This window comes from Acomys minous (genome assembly GCF_964271855.1).
Source record: "Acomys minous genome assembly, chromosome: 15".
NCBI lineage: Eukaryota > Metazoa > Chordata > Mammalia > Rodentia > Muridae > Acomys > Acomys minous.
This window is the reverse complement of record NC_140497.1, coordinates 98,361,611-98,377,795: the sequence shown is the minus strand read 5'-3', so window position 1 is coordinate 98,377,795 and position 16,185 is coordinate 98,361,611. Positions and strand designations below refer to the sequence as shown.

At 53.8% G+C, this 16,185-nt stretch overlaps 3 protein-coding genes across 10 annotated transcripts in view; 1 reads left to right on the top strand and 2 right to left on the bottom strand.

Moving 5' to 3' along the window:
- Positions 1 to 4,336, top strand: part of SMARCC2 (SWI/SNF related BAF chromatin remodeling complex subunit C2) — a 34,639-nt gene extending 30,303 nt beyond the window's left edge. For 4 of the 6 annotated variants that reach the window (XM_084758475.1, XM_084758474.1, XM_084758477.1 and 1 more), the window contains 3 exons: positions 1,273 to 1,660; positions 1,953 to 2,378; positions 2,883 to 4,336. In XM_084758475.1, coding sequence (XP_084614601.1) covers positions 1,273 to 1,660; positions 1,953 to 2,378; positions 2,883 to 2,959 — 891 coding nt within the window. In that variant the 3' untranslated portion in view covers positions 2,960 to 4,336. The remainder of the gene's footprint in view (positions 1 to 1,272; positions 1,661 to 1,952; positions 2,379 to 2,882) is intronic. The other 2 variants (XM_084758479.1, XM_084758478.1) reach the window with 1 other exon arrangement.
- A 645-nt stretch (positions 4,337 to 4,981) lies between these two features.
- Positions 4,982 to 7,922, bottom strand: LOC311584348 (myosin light polypeptide 6). 2 transcript variants are annotated; one of them, XM_084758615.1, is made up of 6 exons: positions 7,791 to 7,922; positions 7,519 to 7,546; positions 6,608 to 6,751; positions 6,151 to 6,402; positions 5,830 to 5,874; positions 4,982 to 5,145 (listed from the first exon to the last, which is right to left on the bottom strand). In XM_084758615.1, the coding sequence occupies exons 1-5, from the start codon at positions 7,791 to 7,793 to the stop codon at positions 5,846 to 5,848; spliced, it is 456 nt and encodes a 151-aa protein (XP_084614741.1). In that variant the 5' UTR covers positions 7,794 to 7,922; the 3' UTR covers positions 4,982 to 5,145; positions 5,830 to 5,845. The 2 variants fall into 2 exon arrangements, with proteins under 2 accessions (XP_084614741.1, XP_084614742.1); XM_084758616.1 differs by lacking the exon at positions 5,830 to 5,874.
- Positions 7,923 to 8,138: 216 nt separating this feature from the next.
- MYL6B (myosin light chain 6B) lies at positions 8,139 to 13,019 on the bottom strand. 2 transcript variants are annotated; one of them, XM_084758600.1, is made up of 7 exons: positions 12,761 to 13,019; positions 11,368 to 11,585; positions 10,812 to 10,839; positions 10,457 to 10,600; positions 8,813 to 8,986; positions 8,474 to 8,551; positions 8,139 to 8,373 (listed from the first exon to the last, which is right to left on the bottom strand). In XM_084758600.1, the coding sequence occupies exons 2-7, from the start codon at positions 11,581 to 11,583 to the stop codon at positions 8,345 to 8,347; spliced, it is 669 nt and encodes a 222-aa protein (XP_084614726.1). In that variant the 5' UTR covers positions 11,584 to 11,585; positions 12,761 to 13,019; the 3' UTR covers positions 8,139 to 8,344. The 2 variants fall into 2 exon arrangements, with proteins under 2 accessions (XP_084614726.1, XP_084614727.1); XM_084758601.1 differs by having other exon boundaries at positions 11,368 to 11,523; positions 12,761 to 13,015.
- Between the last annotated feature and the right edge of the window lie 3,166 nt (positions 13,020 to 16,185).

Below are 16,185 nucleotides of genomic sequence, written 5' to 3'. Positions count from 1 at the left end.
GGGGAGCCCAGAGGCCAAGGCCCACAGCCAGGGTCTGACTACTGCATCTCTAGGTCCTACAACAGAGCTCGCCTCTCAGTTGGTCTCAGATCCAAGCGACTGAGCAGATTAATACAGAATAAGACTAGAGAGGTGAATGTGGGGAGTTAGGGGACAGTGGCGATTTATTCAGTTTCTTTGAGAGGGCTTAAAGAGAAGTAGAAGATAGGGACCCTGCTCTTTAGAGATATCAAATATACAGTATGGCGACATCAGAAACAGTTAACAATGCGTAAATCACACAGAAAATTCAAATTCATACACTTTCTAGGGGCTGGAGGGGCTTGGCAGTTGAGAACAGACCGCTCTTCCAGAAAACCTGTGTCTACCCCCAGCGTCCTTTCACAGGCTTTCACACTTACATGCACATTATTAAAAATAAATTTTTTTCCCCTGGTTTTTGCAGACAAGGTTTCTCTGTGTAGCCTTGGCTATCCTAGACTCGCTTTGTACACTAGGCTGGCTTCAAACTCACAATGACCTGCCTGTCTCTCCTGAGTGCTGGGATTCCATGCCCAGCAAAAATAACTTTCTATTTGTTTATTTATTGTTTTTTTGAGATAAGGTTTCTCTGTGTAGCCTTGGCTGTCCTGAACTAACTGTGTACACCAAGCTGGCCTCGAACTCAGAGAGATCCACCAGCCTCTGCCTTCCAGGTGCTGGGATTAAAGGCATGCACCACCACCACCACCAGGCAAAAATAACTTTTTAAGCCCTGTGTGGCGGCACATACCTTTAATCCCAGCACTCAGGAGGCAGAGACAGGCGGATCTTTGTGAGTTCGAGGCCAGCCTGGTCTACAAAGTGAGTTCAGGACAGCCAAGGCTACACAGAGAAACCGTCTCAAAAAACCAGTAAACAAACAAATACATAAAAATAAAATTAAATGCTGGGAGATTCATAATAAAGACAAAATTTAGAGGCCAGTGAATCCATCTGAAACGGTTCCCTAAGAATATAAAGTTTGTGAAAGAAGAAGAGAACTTGAGTTGACAGGAACTGGACACATTTTCAAAGCAGAGTAACAACAAGTTCAGTCGGAACTTAAATGAGCCAGAACCAGATTGACCCAGCACAGTGAGGAGCATGTGAGTAGCCAGGAGGCACAGCCGGAGGACAGAGGGAGCACAGGGCTGAGTCTTGGGGAAACACTAGCATGAGAGAAAGTAGGAAGCAAAGCATCTGCCCAAGGGTCCTCTGGACCTGGTAACATCACTCTCTTGGCCCCGGCAGCTAGAGTACCAGAGGCAGCAGCTCCTGGCCGACCGACAAGCCTTCCACATGGAGCAGCTCAAGTACGCAGAGATGAGGGCCCGGCAGCAGCACTTCCAACAGATGCACCAGCAGCAGCAGCAGCAGCCACCAACCCTGCCCCCGGGCTCCCAGCCCATCCCTCCCACCGGAGCTGCCACCGCTGGGCCACCCACAGTCCATGGGCTAGCTGTGGCTCCAGCCGCTGTGGCCCCTGCGCCTGCGGGCGGTGGAGCCCCTCCTGGAAGCTTGGGCCCTTCCGAACAGATTGGGCAGGCAGGGACAACTGCAGGGCCACAGCAGCCACAACCAGCTGGAGCGCCCCAGCCTGGGGCAGTCCCGCCAGGGGTACCGCCCCCTGGACCCCATGGTGAGTGTGGGTCCCGGCAGGAATGTTTGTTCACTGTAGAGATCCAGGCAAATGTTCTGGTTCCTTTGAGCACGGAGTACCTGATGGGCTTGGATATAGAGACTGGTTCCAGAGGGTGGGCTCCATTTGTGTCGCGCCCCCGACTAGCAGGAGTGTTTCCCCAGACACAGGGACTCACCGCTGGCTATCCTAGTGTCCGCTGAAGGGGAGATGGCCCCAGCACGTGGCTGCTGAAGCTCAAGCTGGTGTGTAGCGTTTTCCTATTCTCACCTCTTTGTCTCTGTATTTCTAGGCCCCTCACCGTTCCCCAACCAACAAACTCCTCCCTCAATGATGCCAGGGGCAGTGCCGGGCAGCGGGCACCCAGGCGTGGCGGGTAATGCTCCTTTGGGTTTGCCTTTTGGCATGCCGCCTCCTCCTCCTGCTGCTCCATCCGTCATCCCATTCGGTAGTTTAGCTGAGTCCATTAGTATTAACCTCCCCCCTCCTCCTAACCTGCATGGACATCACCACCATGTCCCGTTTGCCCCGGGCACTATCCCCCCACCTAACCTGCCTGTGTCCATGGCGAACCCTCTACATCCTAACCTGCCGGCGACCACCACCATGCCATCTTCCTTGCCTCTCGGGCCGGGGCTCGGATCCGCCGCAGCCCAGAGCCCTGCCATTGTGGCGGCTGTTCAGGGCAACCTCCTGCCCAGTGCCAGCCCGCTGCCAGGTGAGAAGGGGCCAGGAGGGGAAAGGGGCGAGGGAGAGGGTTCCACACGATGGGGGGGCGGGCAAGTAGGGAAAGGGTGAGACCCTAGAGTTTCCACAACCCTTTCCAGTGCTCTGGTAAAGCGAGGGTACAAGAGGAAGGCCTCTCTGGGTGCCCTCCATTACCCTCGTGGCAGCTGCCACCTCCCACTGCTGGGTCATGGAGGAGTCCACTGGCACAGAGGGCTTCACCTGTAACCCTGGAAAGCAGCCGCCCATTTGCATGATGACAGCATTCCTGTGCTTGCTCCCACCACTCAGATGCCCCCTCTTAGAGTCCTTGGGGATAGGACGGTTGGGCATAAGAAGACTTTTCCAGTGTTGTCAGGTTCTGGGGAAAAGAAGGACAGAGTGGGTACCTCATTCATCCCCTGCTCATTACATGCCGTGCCGGTTCTGTCTTTGTGGGGCCTGGGACTGGACCCACCCCTCAGCTTGCTGCAGCTCATTTCTCTTTTCTCCACAGACCCAGGCACCCCCCTGCCTCCAGACCCCACAGCTCCAAGCCCAGGCACAGTTACCCCCGTGCCACCTCCACAGTGAGGAACCAGCCAGCCATCTCTTCCCCCCTCACTCCCTGAGGAGATCACAGTTCCAGGAACAGCCCTCCCCCACTACTGGGGCCCTCCTTCAGCCTGGAGAGTTCATCACTACGTAAGGAAAGCTCCTGTCCCTCCACCGCCCCGCACGCCCCGCAGAGGTGTGCAGTTTTCTATCCAGTTATTACCTGTGGACTTCTGACCAAAAGATGCTCCTTATGCCTGGGAGAGAGGAGGGGACTGTGCCCTCACAGGAAGGTTAGGGAAAGATGTTTATACAGGTTCTACTAGCTGCTTCTGAGGGTGGACCCCTTCAGAGTTACTGCATTTTGAGGTAGATAACATGAAAATGAAAGATTAAGCCCTTTAAAAGGGAGGTTTTGGCCAGGCGTGGTGGGGCACACCTTTAATCCCAGCACTCGGGAGGCAGAGGCAGGTGGATCTCTGTGAGTTCGAGGCCAGCCTGGTCTACAAAGTGAGACCAGGACAGCCAGGACCACACAAAGAGACTCTGTCTCAAAAAACCAAAAAAAAAAAAAAAGTTTTAAAAGACCCATTGGAGCCCACAAAAACTTTTTTTCTTAAAAGGGAAAAGGGCAGGTTTTAAGAGGGATTAAAGCTGTGAGGTGGAGCAGGGCACCGAGCCTGTCTCCCCAGCCCCTTGGCAGTGCTGAGTCAGCCCCCCTCACCCCGTCCAGTTTGTTCATACGAATCCTTCCAGATGCTTCGTCGTTGCTGCTGTTTTTAGGCCACCCCAGCTCAGCCAGTGACCTCCCTCAGTGTCAGCTCTGTGTTTTTGTTAAAAGTCACCTGCTTAGTTGATGTCAGCGTATGTGTATTTGGTGGGAAAACGTGCTTTGCGGGAGTCTGTGGCAGGTAGGCGAGGATGAGGACTGAAGAGCCCGGGGCCGGTCTTCCTGCTGCCCCTGGTTCCATCTGTGAGGCCGAAAGGCGTGGGGAAAGGGCCTTTAAGAAGGCGGGGAGTTTGCAAACCCTGAAGTTTTGAAAAGCACTTAAGCGCCTACTTTTGACAGTGGGACAGCAGCTAACGCCTGCCCTCCCGCCAAGCCTGACAGAACCTCACTGATAGCTAGGAGTTCCCCAATGAGGACAAAGATTTGGGAGCAGCGCAGCATGGCTCTGCTCCTGGACTTCAGTGCCTCTCCACTTCCTCCTCGCCTCCACAGGGAGGCGGACAGAACTCCAGGTTACACCAATGCTTGGTCCCTCCTACCAGGCTTTGCTCTTCCTGTCCCGGTGTTTTTCTTCCTCTGCATCTTGGCACCTTTCCTCTGTTCAGAGTTTTCTGTAAAAATTTCTTTTCTTCTTTGTTCTTTTCTTTCTTTCTTTTTTTTTATAAATTAATTTGCTTTCAGTTCCATCTTGTGGATGCCTGTGTTTTTACCTTTGGCTGCTGAGCAGGGGGCAGACCCGGCGGGGGCAGGCCCACATGTCAGCCTCTTGCCAGAGGCCGAGGCAACCCAGCACTGGCCTCATCTACTCTGAAAATAGCCATTCGAAGCACACCGCTGCCGCGTGGGGCTGAGTCTTTAGACAGTGGCTGCATTCCCTTCCTTATTAGGGAGAAGGCAGGTCCTGCTTCTGTTGCTATTGTCCCCCAACCCTGCAGAGTGACAGGACGGGCTCCGGCAGTACTAATATGTCCTGGCATTTGTGTCTCCAGGAAACATTCACAGGCTTTCCCACAAAAGGTATCTGGTACTTGGGAAGGTGAGGGCCTGGCTCCAAGAAGCCTTAAGGTCTAGAAATATAAGCTGACATGGAATAGAACAAAGGGTACCTCACAGAAAAACAAAACAAAACAAAACAAAAAAACCATATAGCTGCCTCTGACCCTGTAGGCCCTTATACCCTCATTTGCCGTCTTTCATTAATGAGGCCGTGGTTACAACAAGCGCTAGTCCGTTTTCCCTAACTCTGCCCACAACATTGAGCTTTGTCTCACACAGAATCATTTGTCTCACCTCTTCCTCCCTTCGCCTGCTCAGGAAAGAAAGAGCCAGAATAGGGCAGAGGGCAGCTTTTATTGGGTGAAGGCAAACATCAATCATCCAAAAGGGCCCAGATGGGCAGGTGCTGTGATCAGGGAGCCTATGGGGCCACACTGGGCAAGGCACGGGCTTGGAGTATGGAGATGTCCTCAGCCATTCAGCACCATCCGGACAAGCTCTGTGGAGAGGAGAGGTGGAGTGAGCCCAGGAGAGGGCTGGGGAAGGGGACGCCATGGGCCAGGAGACTACAAGACCATGAAGGTGGTATGAGGGAACGTGCCCATAGCAACCAACCTTGGGGTCAGTCTGCAAAAGGGCCACTCGGAGTGACCAGCTCTCTCTGTCCCCGGCTCCCCTCCCACCAGCTGTTTCCCCCCCGCCCCACTCAGTAGCAAGAACATAGCAAAGGCAGAAAAAGTCTCAACTACCCTATAGCTACTGCCAGCCGCTGGCGGGAGGGGGGGGCAGGTTTGGGTTAGGGTACCCCCAGGCTGTCCAGCAGAGGCATGGAGAAAGGGCTGTTCTGTTAAGCAGCAAGCAGCCCACCCCACACCCCTCTGCCAACTCTCCATGCTCCAGGGCCAAAGAGTCCCCACAAGGCAAGCCTTCTCTACAAGCTGGTGAGAGTTCCAGACACCAGCACCAAGAACCCTGAAAGTCAAACCTCGGCGAGCATTCTAGGAGAGACGTTAAGGAGGCACCACACCCCCAAACTGCTTTCCTCCCAAGCCAGCTCCATGCAGGGTCATGCCAGGAGGGAGCCAGAGGCTATAGGAAGGTATGGGCAGGGTTAGAGAGCACAGGTTGGGAAGAAAGAAACACCAGGGAGGTAACTATAGAGGAGAGGCGGGAGGAGCCGTACCCGCCCCATGGGCCCGTCACCCCGACAGGATGTGCCTCACAAATGCTGCAGGAAGGAAGAGACATTAATGGTGAAGACAAGACACAGACATGGGGTGAAGGGATCAGGCGGTGGGGGGGACACATTGTTTACCTCCCATTCTTGACCCCCCCATCATACTCCGTCACCCCTTCCTTTACTGTTCTGTCCCCAACAGCTTCTTCCCAGGATGGACTGAGCCTTGCCCCTTGACACCTGGCTCCCTTTTGGAACCAAGGTGCTGTCCTTAACGTGCCCCACGTGACCATTTCCTCAAAGACCCCAGTCCAGTTTGCCCCTCACCTTCGTAGTTAATACAACCATTGCTGTCCTCGTGGCCCGCCACCAGCATCTCTACTTCCTCTTCTGTCATCTTCTCACCCAGCGTGACGAGGACATGGCGGATCTCGGCACCCATCACCGTTCCATTCCCTTCCTTGTCAAACACGCGAAGGCCCTCGACATAATCCTCGTATGTTCCCTGGTCCTTGTTCTTGGCCACCGTCTGCAGCATGGGCAGGAAGTGCTCAAAGTCCAGCGCCTTCACGTTCATCTCTGCCGGGGGGCGGGATGGAAGGTGGCAGTGTCAGGCACGAGGCCACACAAGTCCTCAGAACACAGTCACAGGGAACGCGGGTGAGCTGATGACTGGCTATTTGAGACAAAACTCGCTCACGCTGGGGCCCCATGAAGCTAAAGGGAAGGTTTTAGCTGAACAACCATGAACCAACAGGCACACTTAAGTTCTTAAGACACTCACCATCACTCTTGGGGTTCCCCAGGACCTTGAGAACCTCGGCGTTGGTGGGGTTCTGGCCCAGGGCCCTCATCACGTCCCCACATTGGCTGTACAGGATCTTGCCGTCCCCTGTTCGGTCAAACAGCTGGAAAGCCTCCTTGAATTCTGAGGGTTAGGACGAGCAATCAACCCAATCCTTGTTACAGTACCCTGCTGCCAACCCATCACCTAGCCGTGCTGCAGAAACCAGAAACCTCCTCCTGTACACCCAAGACTGGTCATGGGGATCTAGTTCTACCAACTCAAATGTCCCACGTAAAGACACAGCCTTCTTCCCTTAGCTTGCGGTGGTGTTACCGGTCTGTTTACACGCCCCCTGAGCAGCAGGCTTGGCTCTCCACCACTACTACACAAGTAGGCAGGAATCTGCCGCCGCCCCGCCGGGTCCTGTCCTTATAAGGAAGTGGAGCGGTGGCCTGGGGCCCTAGGGTCACTCTACCCTCCCACTTCCCACCCTTCCCCTACAGAGATCTTCCAGGGGGTGACGCTAAGTCACATCCTTAGCAAACGCAACAGGCCCCGTCTTCACGAAATACGAAGTCACTCCTCTTTACAGTGCTCGCAACCCAAGCGTAAGGAGGGGACAGTTATCACAGCAGAGGCAAAAGTGGCTGATTAGAAGCAGCACAGTAGGGCCGGGACACACAACAGGCAGTTTCACAAGCCCACACCACCTAAAACTCACCCAGTGCCTGGGGCTCAGATCTATAGTGGAAGGGGAAGGAAGAAAGAATGAGAAGAGAAAATGGAGGGCCGAGAGCCGGGAGGAGAAGGAAACCCTGGGCGTGCTGGAGACATGATAGGTTGGGATTAGAGGATGGGGTGCCCCTCGGTAAGGCTGACCTCAGTCGGGAGGTCAGAGACTTGCCTACCTGCGGTCTGGTCCTCGGTGAAGTCACACTGCTCGGGGAAGAAGGGATTGGTCAGTACCTGAAGTCCAGCCCCGCAAGCGTCCACCCCGCCTGCACAAACTCCGGTCGGGAGCTGAGGACTCGCTTCCCAAGGCAGAGAGCCCCAGACCTTCCAACCCCCACGTCCAACCTTCGGAAGCCTAGGTTTGCCCACGCCCACGGCCTTCTCTCCCCCGACCCGAGGCCCCCTCCTCGCCCCTAGTTCCCCTAATCTCCCGATTCCCGGGACCCACCATCTTGGCTGCTCAGCTCTGCGAGACCTTTCCCCGGCAGTAATGGCTCCGACGCCGGGCACAACCCTAGCCTTAGGACGTCCCACGGCACATGACGTCACTCTGCAGTTTCGTCCAATAGGAAAGCCAGTCCGGGCTCATACAGATGACATCACTACACTGGTAACGGTGGGGGCTGGGTGCGCCCTACCTTGGCTCAGAAACGCAGCCCCGGGGGCTGGGGTGCGACTCTTGGAAGCTTCTGTTCTGAGCTGCACGAAGAGCTGGGAATTTGGGTTTCGGCAGAAGAGAGAACTACCCACTCCTGTCCAACCCCTTTCCTCAAAAGAAAACAGCTAGCAGACCAAACCAGGAACCATTTTTTATTTCAATACTGTAAGTGCCGCCTAGTGGCAGGAACGCGCAGCTAGCCGCAGGGGAGGTGGGGCTGGTTTCTGACCCGGCTGGACCCAGCTTGGGAAACCGGGAGGACGCGCTGACAGCGCTTCTGTCTGGTGGATCGCGGAGCTTTGCCTCTCAGGACGACACAAGGGGCTGAGCACCACCTGTGGAGCTCAGAGGCTTAGGATGTGCTTCAGGAAGGCTGCGCGAGAGGAGGCGAGAGGGCTTCAGAAGCTGGCCGTCGGGTAACTGAGGTTGCGCCCACCCACCCACCCACCCCCGCTTCGCTCCTGCCCCCTCACCCTCATAGTTGATGCAGCCGTTGATGTCCTCGTGGCCTGCCAGGACAGTCTCTACCTCCTCTTCGGTCATCTTCTCTCCTGAACCCAAACACAGTTAGAGAGAGCTCCTGCCTCCCCTGCCCCGCCCGCTCGCCCAAGCCACTGTCAGGGTGGTTCGTACCACCCTGCCCTGTTCTTCCCACGTGGCCCACAGGCGGCAACTGTGCCTTGGAACTGGGGTGGCTTGCGCAGAGGGTCGCGAGGCTCCCACCTGGTTCCTTTCCTGCCTATGACTGCACGGCCACAGCCTCCTTCCAGTCCGCCCCCTTCTCCATCCCACAGTTCTGGTCCCTGCCTCACCGAGAGTGGTAAGCACGTGTCTGAGCTCCGCTCCCATGACTTTGCCGTTGCCCTCTTTGTCAAACACACGAAGCCCCTCCAGGTAGTCCTCATATGTGCCTTGGTCCCTGTTCTTGGCCACCGCCTGGAGCATGGGCAGGAAGGTCTCAAAGTCCACACGTCGGGACTTCAGCTCTGGAGATGGGAAAGGAGGTGAGAGAGGGGCGGCTGAGGTCGCATCCATCCCTAGTGTGGTCACTTTCATCCCTTTGAGCATTCAGCCTGTTCTTCCGCTTTCTATTTGACAGTTTTTGAAGTCCTGAGATCCAGCCCAGCGTCCTCTCTCACCTTACCAATATTCTATCATTGAAAACTGATACTGGGGGCTGGAGAGACGTTTCAGTGGTTAAGAGCACTGCCTGCTCTTCCAGAGGACCCGGGTTCAATTCCCAGCAACCACATGGCAGCTCACGACTGTCTGTAACTCTAAGATCTGACACCCTCACACCAATGCACATAAATTAAAATGTAAATAAAATATTTTAAAAACAGAAAAGAAAAACTGATACTGGCCTAGTGTGGTGGCGCATGCCTTTAATCCTAGCACTCCGGAGGCAGAGGCAGGTGGATCACTGTGAGTTCAAGGCCAGCCTGGAATACAAAGGGAGTCCAGGACAGTCAAGGCTACACAGAGAAACCCTGTCTCAAAAGAAAGAAAGAAAACTGATACTGTTGCTGGGCCTGGGGTGGTGCGGTTTTGTTTCTTTGAGTTTTTTTGTTTGTTTGTTTGTTTGTTTGTTTTGTTGTTTTGTTTTTCTTTTTTGGTTTCTCTGTGTAGCCTTGGCTATCCTGGACTCGCTTTGTAGACCAGGCTGGCCTCGAACTCACAGCGATCGCCTGCCTCTGCCTCCCGAGTGCTGGGATTAAAGGAGTATGCCACCACGCCCAGCATGGTGGTGCTGTTTTGTAACCACAGTTACCATGCAAGTTCAAGGCCAGGCAGAGCAACTTCGACATTGTATCAAGGGGAGTGGGGGGAGCAGGAGAGGAGGGCTGTGCATAGAGTGCAGTGGAAGGACACACTCAAAATAGAAAGAGGAAACTGGTAACGCATGTGTGGTGCCTCACACCTCAGTCCCAGTACTCAGGGGCAGAGGAAGGGAGACCTATGAGTTTGAGCCCAGCTTGGTCTCTCTGGTGAGTTCCAGGCCAGCCAGGACTATGTAGAGAGACCCCATCTAAAAGATGATGACGTGATGACGACAACCCTGCCTAAAAATAATAGCAATCAACTAATTAAAAAAGAGAAAGGAAGCTGGGGGCTAGGGCTGGTGGGATAGCACTGTGGGCTCCAGGCCAACCTGAGTAACCTGACGAGAACCTGTCTTAAAAGGTAGAAAGAGTCGCTCTGTTATAAAGCGCTGCCTATCTTGCCCGAGGCCCTGGATTCGGCCGTAGCACCACATAAACTGCAGTAATCCCACCACTGCAGTGGGCGGTAGACAGGGGGCTGAGGGAGGAGGATCAGCATCTAATGTCAACCGTGGCTGGCGTACTGAAACTCTGTCTCAAAAAAACAAACAAACAAACAAAAACCTGTATTCAACCTCCCAACACCAAGAAAAAGAAAACAGAAAAGCCACGCATCCCAGGGTAACCTCTCACCTTCGCTCTTGGGGTTCCCCAGGACCTTGAGCACCTCGGCGTTGGTGGGGTTCTGGCCCAGGGCCCTCATCAGGTCCCCACACTGGCTGTACAGGATCTTGCCGTCACCCACTCTGTCAAACAGCTCAAAGGCCTCTCTGAATTCTGAGGTGTAAAGAGAAGGCCACGTGACGAAGGACCCCCATCGCCTTCAGACGGACGGGAGGTTGAGTTCGGGAATTAATCTGCTAGAGCTGGGCAGAAAAGGGAGGAAAACGGGACGCGCGCGTGGGAGGCGTCAAGGTCAAGGCTGTAGCTGGGACAGAGAATCTGACCAAGAGATTGGACAATAGGGCTTAGGAAATGGGCTTCTCACCCTCCAGCTGGTCCTTGTTAAACTCGATCTGTAGAGGGAAAAAAAAGCAGGTGAGCAGAACGGCAGAGTTCCCTAGCACCAACCAACTGGCAGCCTCTTCTGGGGAGGGGCCCAAAGGGATGAGGCTGGGAGCCCAGCCTCCCCTTCCCAGCGCTGGGCCTTGGGAGAATCCCAAGAGGAATTACAGGGGGGAGGGTTTCCTGGGAACAGGGCTAATCCCAAGCCACCTGTTCCCTTCCCTCCACTACCCCAGTCCTGCATCCCTCACATAACTGGGGGCTGAACAAAGGCTAAATTTACCCCTGCCCCCAGCTGTGATTGTCTAACAAGTCTCCCCTCCTGGGGTTCAGGGATGTGGCCTTTTGAGTTGAACATGGACGCAGGGACAGACAGCAGCTCTCTCTCCCTTCACCTTGAAACCCACTCGGCCTGGGAACCCTAATCACCTTCCATTGTCCACTCATCCCCTACCTTTTCCGGGTATTCCCAGATCCCCCCAAGGCTGCATCGCATCCTTGAGCGACCCGTTCCAACCTCCCACGTCCCCAGGACTCACCACCACTTTGGAGAGATCAACAGGGGGCTCCTGGGTTTTTGCAGGGCCCTGGGGGGCAGCTGGCTCAGCCTTGGTCTTGGCTGGAGGGGTTCCTGCGGTGGACTTGGCAGCAGGCTTAGGGATGGAGGGCCCGGCTGGTTTCTTCACAGGAACATCCTTCTTGGGAGGCATGATGTCAGGTGGGCCAGAGGACAGTGTGCCGGTGGGGGCACCCATCTCTGTTTAAATAGGCAGGGAGTCTGGGATGTCAAGGGGCGGGGGCAGGGGCAGGGACAGGGAGCCAGTTGGCTGTGACAAGAGTGAGGGAGAGTTCTGCCTATCTGCCTTCACTCCCCTGGCTGCCTGTGATTCAGAACTCCTGCCCCAAAGTTTTCTTCCCTCTGTCACTCGTCCCCTAAAGCTGGATAGGACTGTTTCCTTTAAGGGTGGGGGACACAAGGGGCTTCTCAGAATAGGGGCTGTTAACCTTCAGAGTGAGCATAGAAGTTAAGGGAAGAGGGAAGAAGCTAAAATAAACAAAAACCTGCATTAGCTTTAGACTGTAGAAGGTACAAGCTATAGAAAGGCACGGGGCTGGGGGGGGGAGGGCGGGCTGGCCAGGGAGATTGTAAAACGAGTTCTGGAAACTGTAAAAGGGAGGGCCAGAGGCCTCTACTGCCTTCTGCCCACTCTTGTATGCGTAGAACATGCAGTCCTTGAGCCACTACTGACCCCCAACCTGGAACTATACACAGCAACTGGAGCATAGCTTTGCCCGCTGCCCCCTACACGTGGGGCTGATTAGGGGCTCGGGTATAGACAAAGGTTTAGCTTTAACAGCAGCCACACATAGGTCCAAAGAAGGAATGTTTTTCAACAAGCAGTGTTACTCAAGTCAGACAAAAGGCTAGGATGCCTAATGAGCTTGGAGGGACACACACACCACACACCACACACACACACACACACACCCCACACAGGGCTCTGGGAGACAACGAGCCTTCTAATCATCCAAAAGGTTACAGGATCTCCTTCAGGGTTCATAGGTCCGCACATCCCCACACCCCAACCGAGAGGACAATGAAAAATCCACGTTTGATTTTGAGTGACAAATCTTGCTGGTAGCGCTGGCAAAGGGAAGGGGTGATGTTTGGGAGGTAGGAGGAGGTTCCGCTCTTGGAGAAAGAAGACTTAGGTGGCATTCCGAGAGACTGGTCACTCCACTTAGGCCCTGGGGTTCGCGGATGATGATGCAGTCTCCCATTTGTAAAAGCGCATCAGAACCTTTTTATTACAAATTTTCCCCTTTTTTGGGGGGAGGGGATAAGGAGTCCTTCCGCAAACAATACACTTGTTTCTGTCATCCCCTAAGCCCTAGAGAGGAAAAAGGCCCTCCCAGCCCTGCAAAACTCACCTTGCCAGGTCCGAGAAAGAGGGGGCCTGGGGGCCCGGGCTCAGGGCAGCTCCGGACCCTAAAGAGTTAACTGCGGAGCATTCTGGGAGTCGTAGTCTGCGCTCGCCCTCTAGCTCACGAAAAACCTTTCTCCGGCGGTGACTTCCGGTCCGAGGTGGCCCTGAGTAAGTCAGGCTCTGAAGTGTGGGGCGGTTCCGGAACGGAAAGGGCTTGAGCGGTCCCCACCCGTGACCATGCGGTTGCCGACCCACGGACGCCCGCAGGGCAGGGGGCGTGGTCTGGGTGGGGCCTGGTGCTTGGGGGCGGGGCTGCCTCTGGCAGCGAAGGTCCGAGCCCGCAGAATTGTGTGGCTTGAAGCAGTAACATGCAAAGTTTTTAATTTTTTTTTTCACATTTGATCTCAGCTGACAGACCTAGAAGCGGGCGACTGAAGTAAATGGTACGATTTACAGTTCCGCCTAGTCGTATGCCCCAGGTCCGCGCTCTGCTGAGGGCGCCTGTGCACGCACCGCGGTCCCCGCCCCCTCCCACCTCGAAATGCAGCCCTGCCCTTTTGGGCACCTTGGCCCAGCCCGAGCTTTCGCCCTCGCTGCCTGGCCTTTACCAAAGGGTCCCGGACGAAAGGAATAAATAGCTCTGGCCAGGTGCCTCGTACTAGAGCTTGTGCAAGCAAGCGGATCAGAAATAGCCCAGGGTAGAAAACTCCCGACGGCACCATAGGAAGAATGAAGCCCAAGCTAACTTTGTGGCCAGAAACGGACTTTTCCCCCCCAAGACTTTTAAAAAAGGTCTGTCCAGGTGCTGGGGATGTTGCTCAGTTGTACAATGCTTGCCTGCCAAGGAGGTGGAAAGAATCGGATGTCGTTGGCCACGTAGGGAGTTCATTAAGGCTAGCCTGGGCTACGTGAGACCCAGTTTCAAAGCAGAAAGAAAAGGAATAACATGAACAGGACACGTCCTGGAGGCTCTGCTCCTGACACTGATAAGGGGAGTGACAGGCCTCTCTGTGGAGGAGATAGAAGAGTCCGGGCTCAGACCAGCCTGTGCTCTCATTTGGTCCTAGTAAAATAACTGTCATTATTAGACATATGAACTGTTGTTGTTTTTCCAGACAGGGTTTCTCTGTGTAGACCAGGTTGGTCTTGAACTCACGAGATCAGCCTGCCTCTGCCTCTGCCTCCCCGACTGCTGGGATTACAGGCGTGTGCCACTAAGCCCAGCTCATAGTAACTTTTTTTTTTCTGAGACAAGGTTTCTCTGTCCAGCCCTGGCTGTCCTGGACTCACTTTGTAGACCAGGTTGGCCTCAAACTCGTAGAGATCCACCTGCCTCTGCTTCTCCAACTGCTGGGATTAAAGGTGTGCACCACATACCCAGCTTATATAAACATTTAAAAATTTAAATTTATTATAATTTATTCAGATTACCTCCCAATTGTTCTCCCCTCACTTGTATCTTCCCATTCCCACCATATTAACAGTTTTTAAGGCTTCATTTTTGTTTGTTTGTTTATTGAGTCAGGGTCTCTCTACAAAGCCCTGATTGTCCTGGAACTCACTATTTAGATCAGGCTGGCCTGGAAATCACAGAGATCCACCTGCCTCTGCCCCCCAACTGTGGGGATTAAAAGCGAGCACCACCACCATGCCCAGCCCAAGGTTTTATTTTTATGTGAATGGTTGCCCGCATGTTTGTGTACCATGTGCCTGCCTGATGCTTGCGGAGGTGATAGGCTGCACTGGGTCCCTTGGAACTGGAGTTACAGAAGGTTGTACACGGCCATGTGGGTGTTGGGAACTGAACCCATGTCCCGTTGACCACTGAGCCTCCTCCTCCATGTTAGACAATGCTAACATTTGTAAAGCAGAACGGAGGGTAAGTGCTGCAAACATGTCCAGGACAGCTAGCTTCCTGGTGTCTGTGTGTGCATGCGTGCGTGCGTGTCTGTCTGTCTGTCTGTCTGTCTCCCATTCTTTGGTTTGGTTTGCTTTGGTTGGTTAGTTGGTTGGTTTGTTTTGGCTTTTTCGAGACAGGGTCTCTCTGTAGCCCTGGCTGTCCTGGACTTGCTTTGTAGACCAGGCTGGCCTCGAACTCACAGCGTTCCACCTGCCTCTGCCTCGCGAGTGCTGGGATTAAAGGCGTGCGCCACCACCGCCGGGCCAGTGTGACCTTTTGTTGTTTTGCTTTTCATTTCATTTTATGTGGACTGCTTGTATGTCAGTGTGTGGGTGCTGGATCCCCTGGGACTGGAGTTACAGATGGCTCTGAGCAGCCATCTGGGTGCTGGGAATTGAACCCAGGTCCTCTGAGAGAGCAGCCAGTGCTCTCAACCATCTCTCCAGTGCTATTTTATTTATTTTTGACACAGGTTTTCTCTGCAAAGGCTTAGCTCCTTCTGTAGACTATGCTGGCCTCAAACTCAGACACCCACCTGCCTCTGCCGGTCGAGTGCTGGGATTAAAGGCGTGGGCCACCACTGCCCAGTTTACAACTAGCTTTTTAAACACTAGCTCATGTGTGGAGAGGGACAGTAGCTTAGGTAGAGAGAACACTTATTTTGTTTGTTTTTAAGATTTATTTGTTTATTTTAATTTTTTAAAGATTATTTTATTTATTGTATATGAGTGCTTTATCTGTAGAAGAGGGCACCAGATAACATCATAGATGGTTGTGAGCCACCATGTGGTTGCTGGGAATTGAACTCAGGACCTCTGGAAGGGCAGGTGGCACCCTTAGCCTCTGAGCCATCCCTCCAGCACCAGAACACTTATTTTCTAAGTCAACAAAATAACTGTTACCAAAGTAGACTGGCTAGGGTTTTTTTGTTTTGTTTTGTTTTGTTTTACTTTCTTTTTTAAATCGGCTCATGTATTATATCCCAACAGCAGCTTCCCCTCCATCCGCTCCCACCAGTCTTTCCCACACACATCCCTTCTCCTCCAGATCCATCCCCCCCACCTCAGAAAGGAGCAGGCCCCCCAGGGACATCAACCAAACACAGCAAAACAAGTTACAGTAAGGTGGGTGTGGTGGCGCATGCCTTTAATCCCAGCACTTGGGAGGCAGAGGCAAGTGGATCGCTGTGAGTTCGAGGCCAGCCTGGTCTACAGAGTGAGTCCAGGACAGCCAAAGCTAACACATGAGAAACCCTGTCTCAAAAACCAAAAAGCAAAAACAAAAAAGCCAAAAGCCAAAACCAAGTTACAGTAAGACTAGGCACATACTACCATGTCAAGGCTGAACAAGGCAGTCCAGTAGGAGGAAAAGGGTCCCAAAGTAGGCAAAAGAGGGCCAGCCCTCAGGTCCCAATGTTAGGATTTCCATAAAAACACCAAGCTAAGCCGGGCGTGGTGGCGCACGCCTTTAATCCCAGCACTCAGGAGGCAGAGGTAGGCAGATAGCTGTGAGTTTGAGGCCAGCCTTGT

Coding starts and splice junctions, on each gene's coding strand:
- LOC311584348 (XM_084758615.1), bottom strand. Junction 6,752..7,518: donor CACCGAGGACCAGACCGCAG/GTAGGCAAGTCT, acceptor CCTAACCCTCAG/AATTCAAGGAGGCTTTCCAG. Junction 6,403..6,607: donor GGGGAACCCCAAGAGTGATG/GTGAGTGTCTTA, acceptor GCCCCCCGGCAG/AGATGAACGTGAAGGCGCTG.
- MYL6B (XM_084758600.1), bottom strand. CDS start 11,583: ATGGGTGCCCCCACCGGCACACTGTCCTCTGGCCCACCTGACATCATG. Junction 10,601..10,811: donor TAACAAGGACCAGCTGGAGG/GTGAGAAGCCCA, acceptor TTTACACCTCAG/AATTCAGAGAGGCCTTTGAG. Junction 8,374..8,473: donor CGGCTGCATCAACTATGAGG/GTGAGGGGGCAG, acceptor CCTCTCGCGCAG/CCTTCCTGAAGCACATCCTA.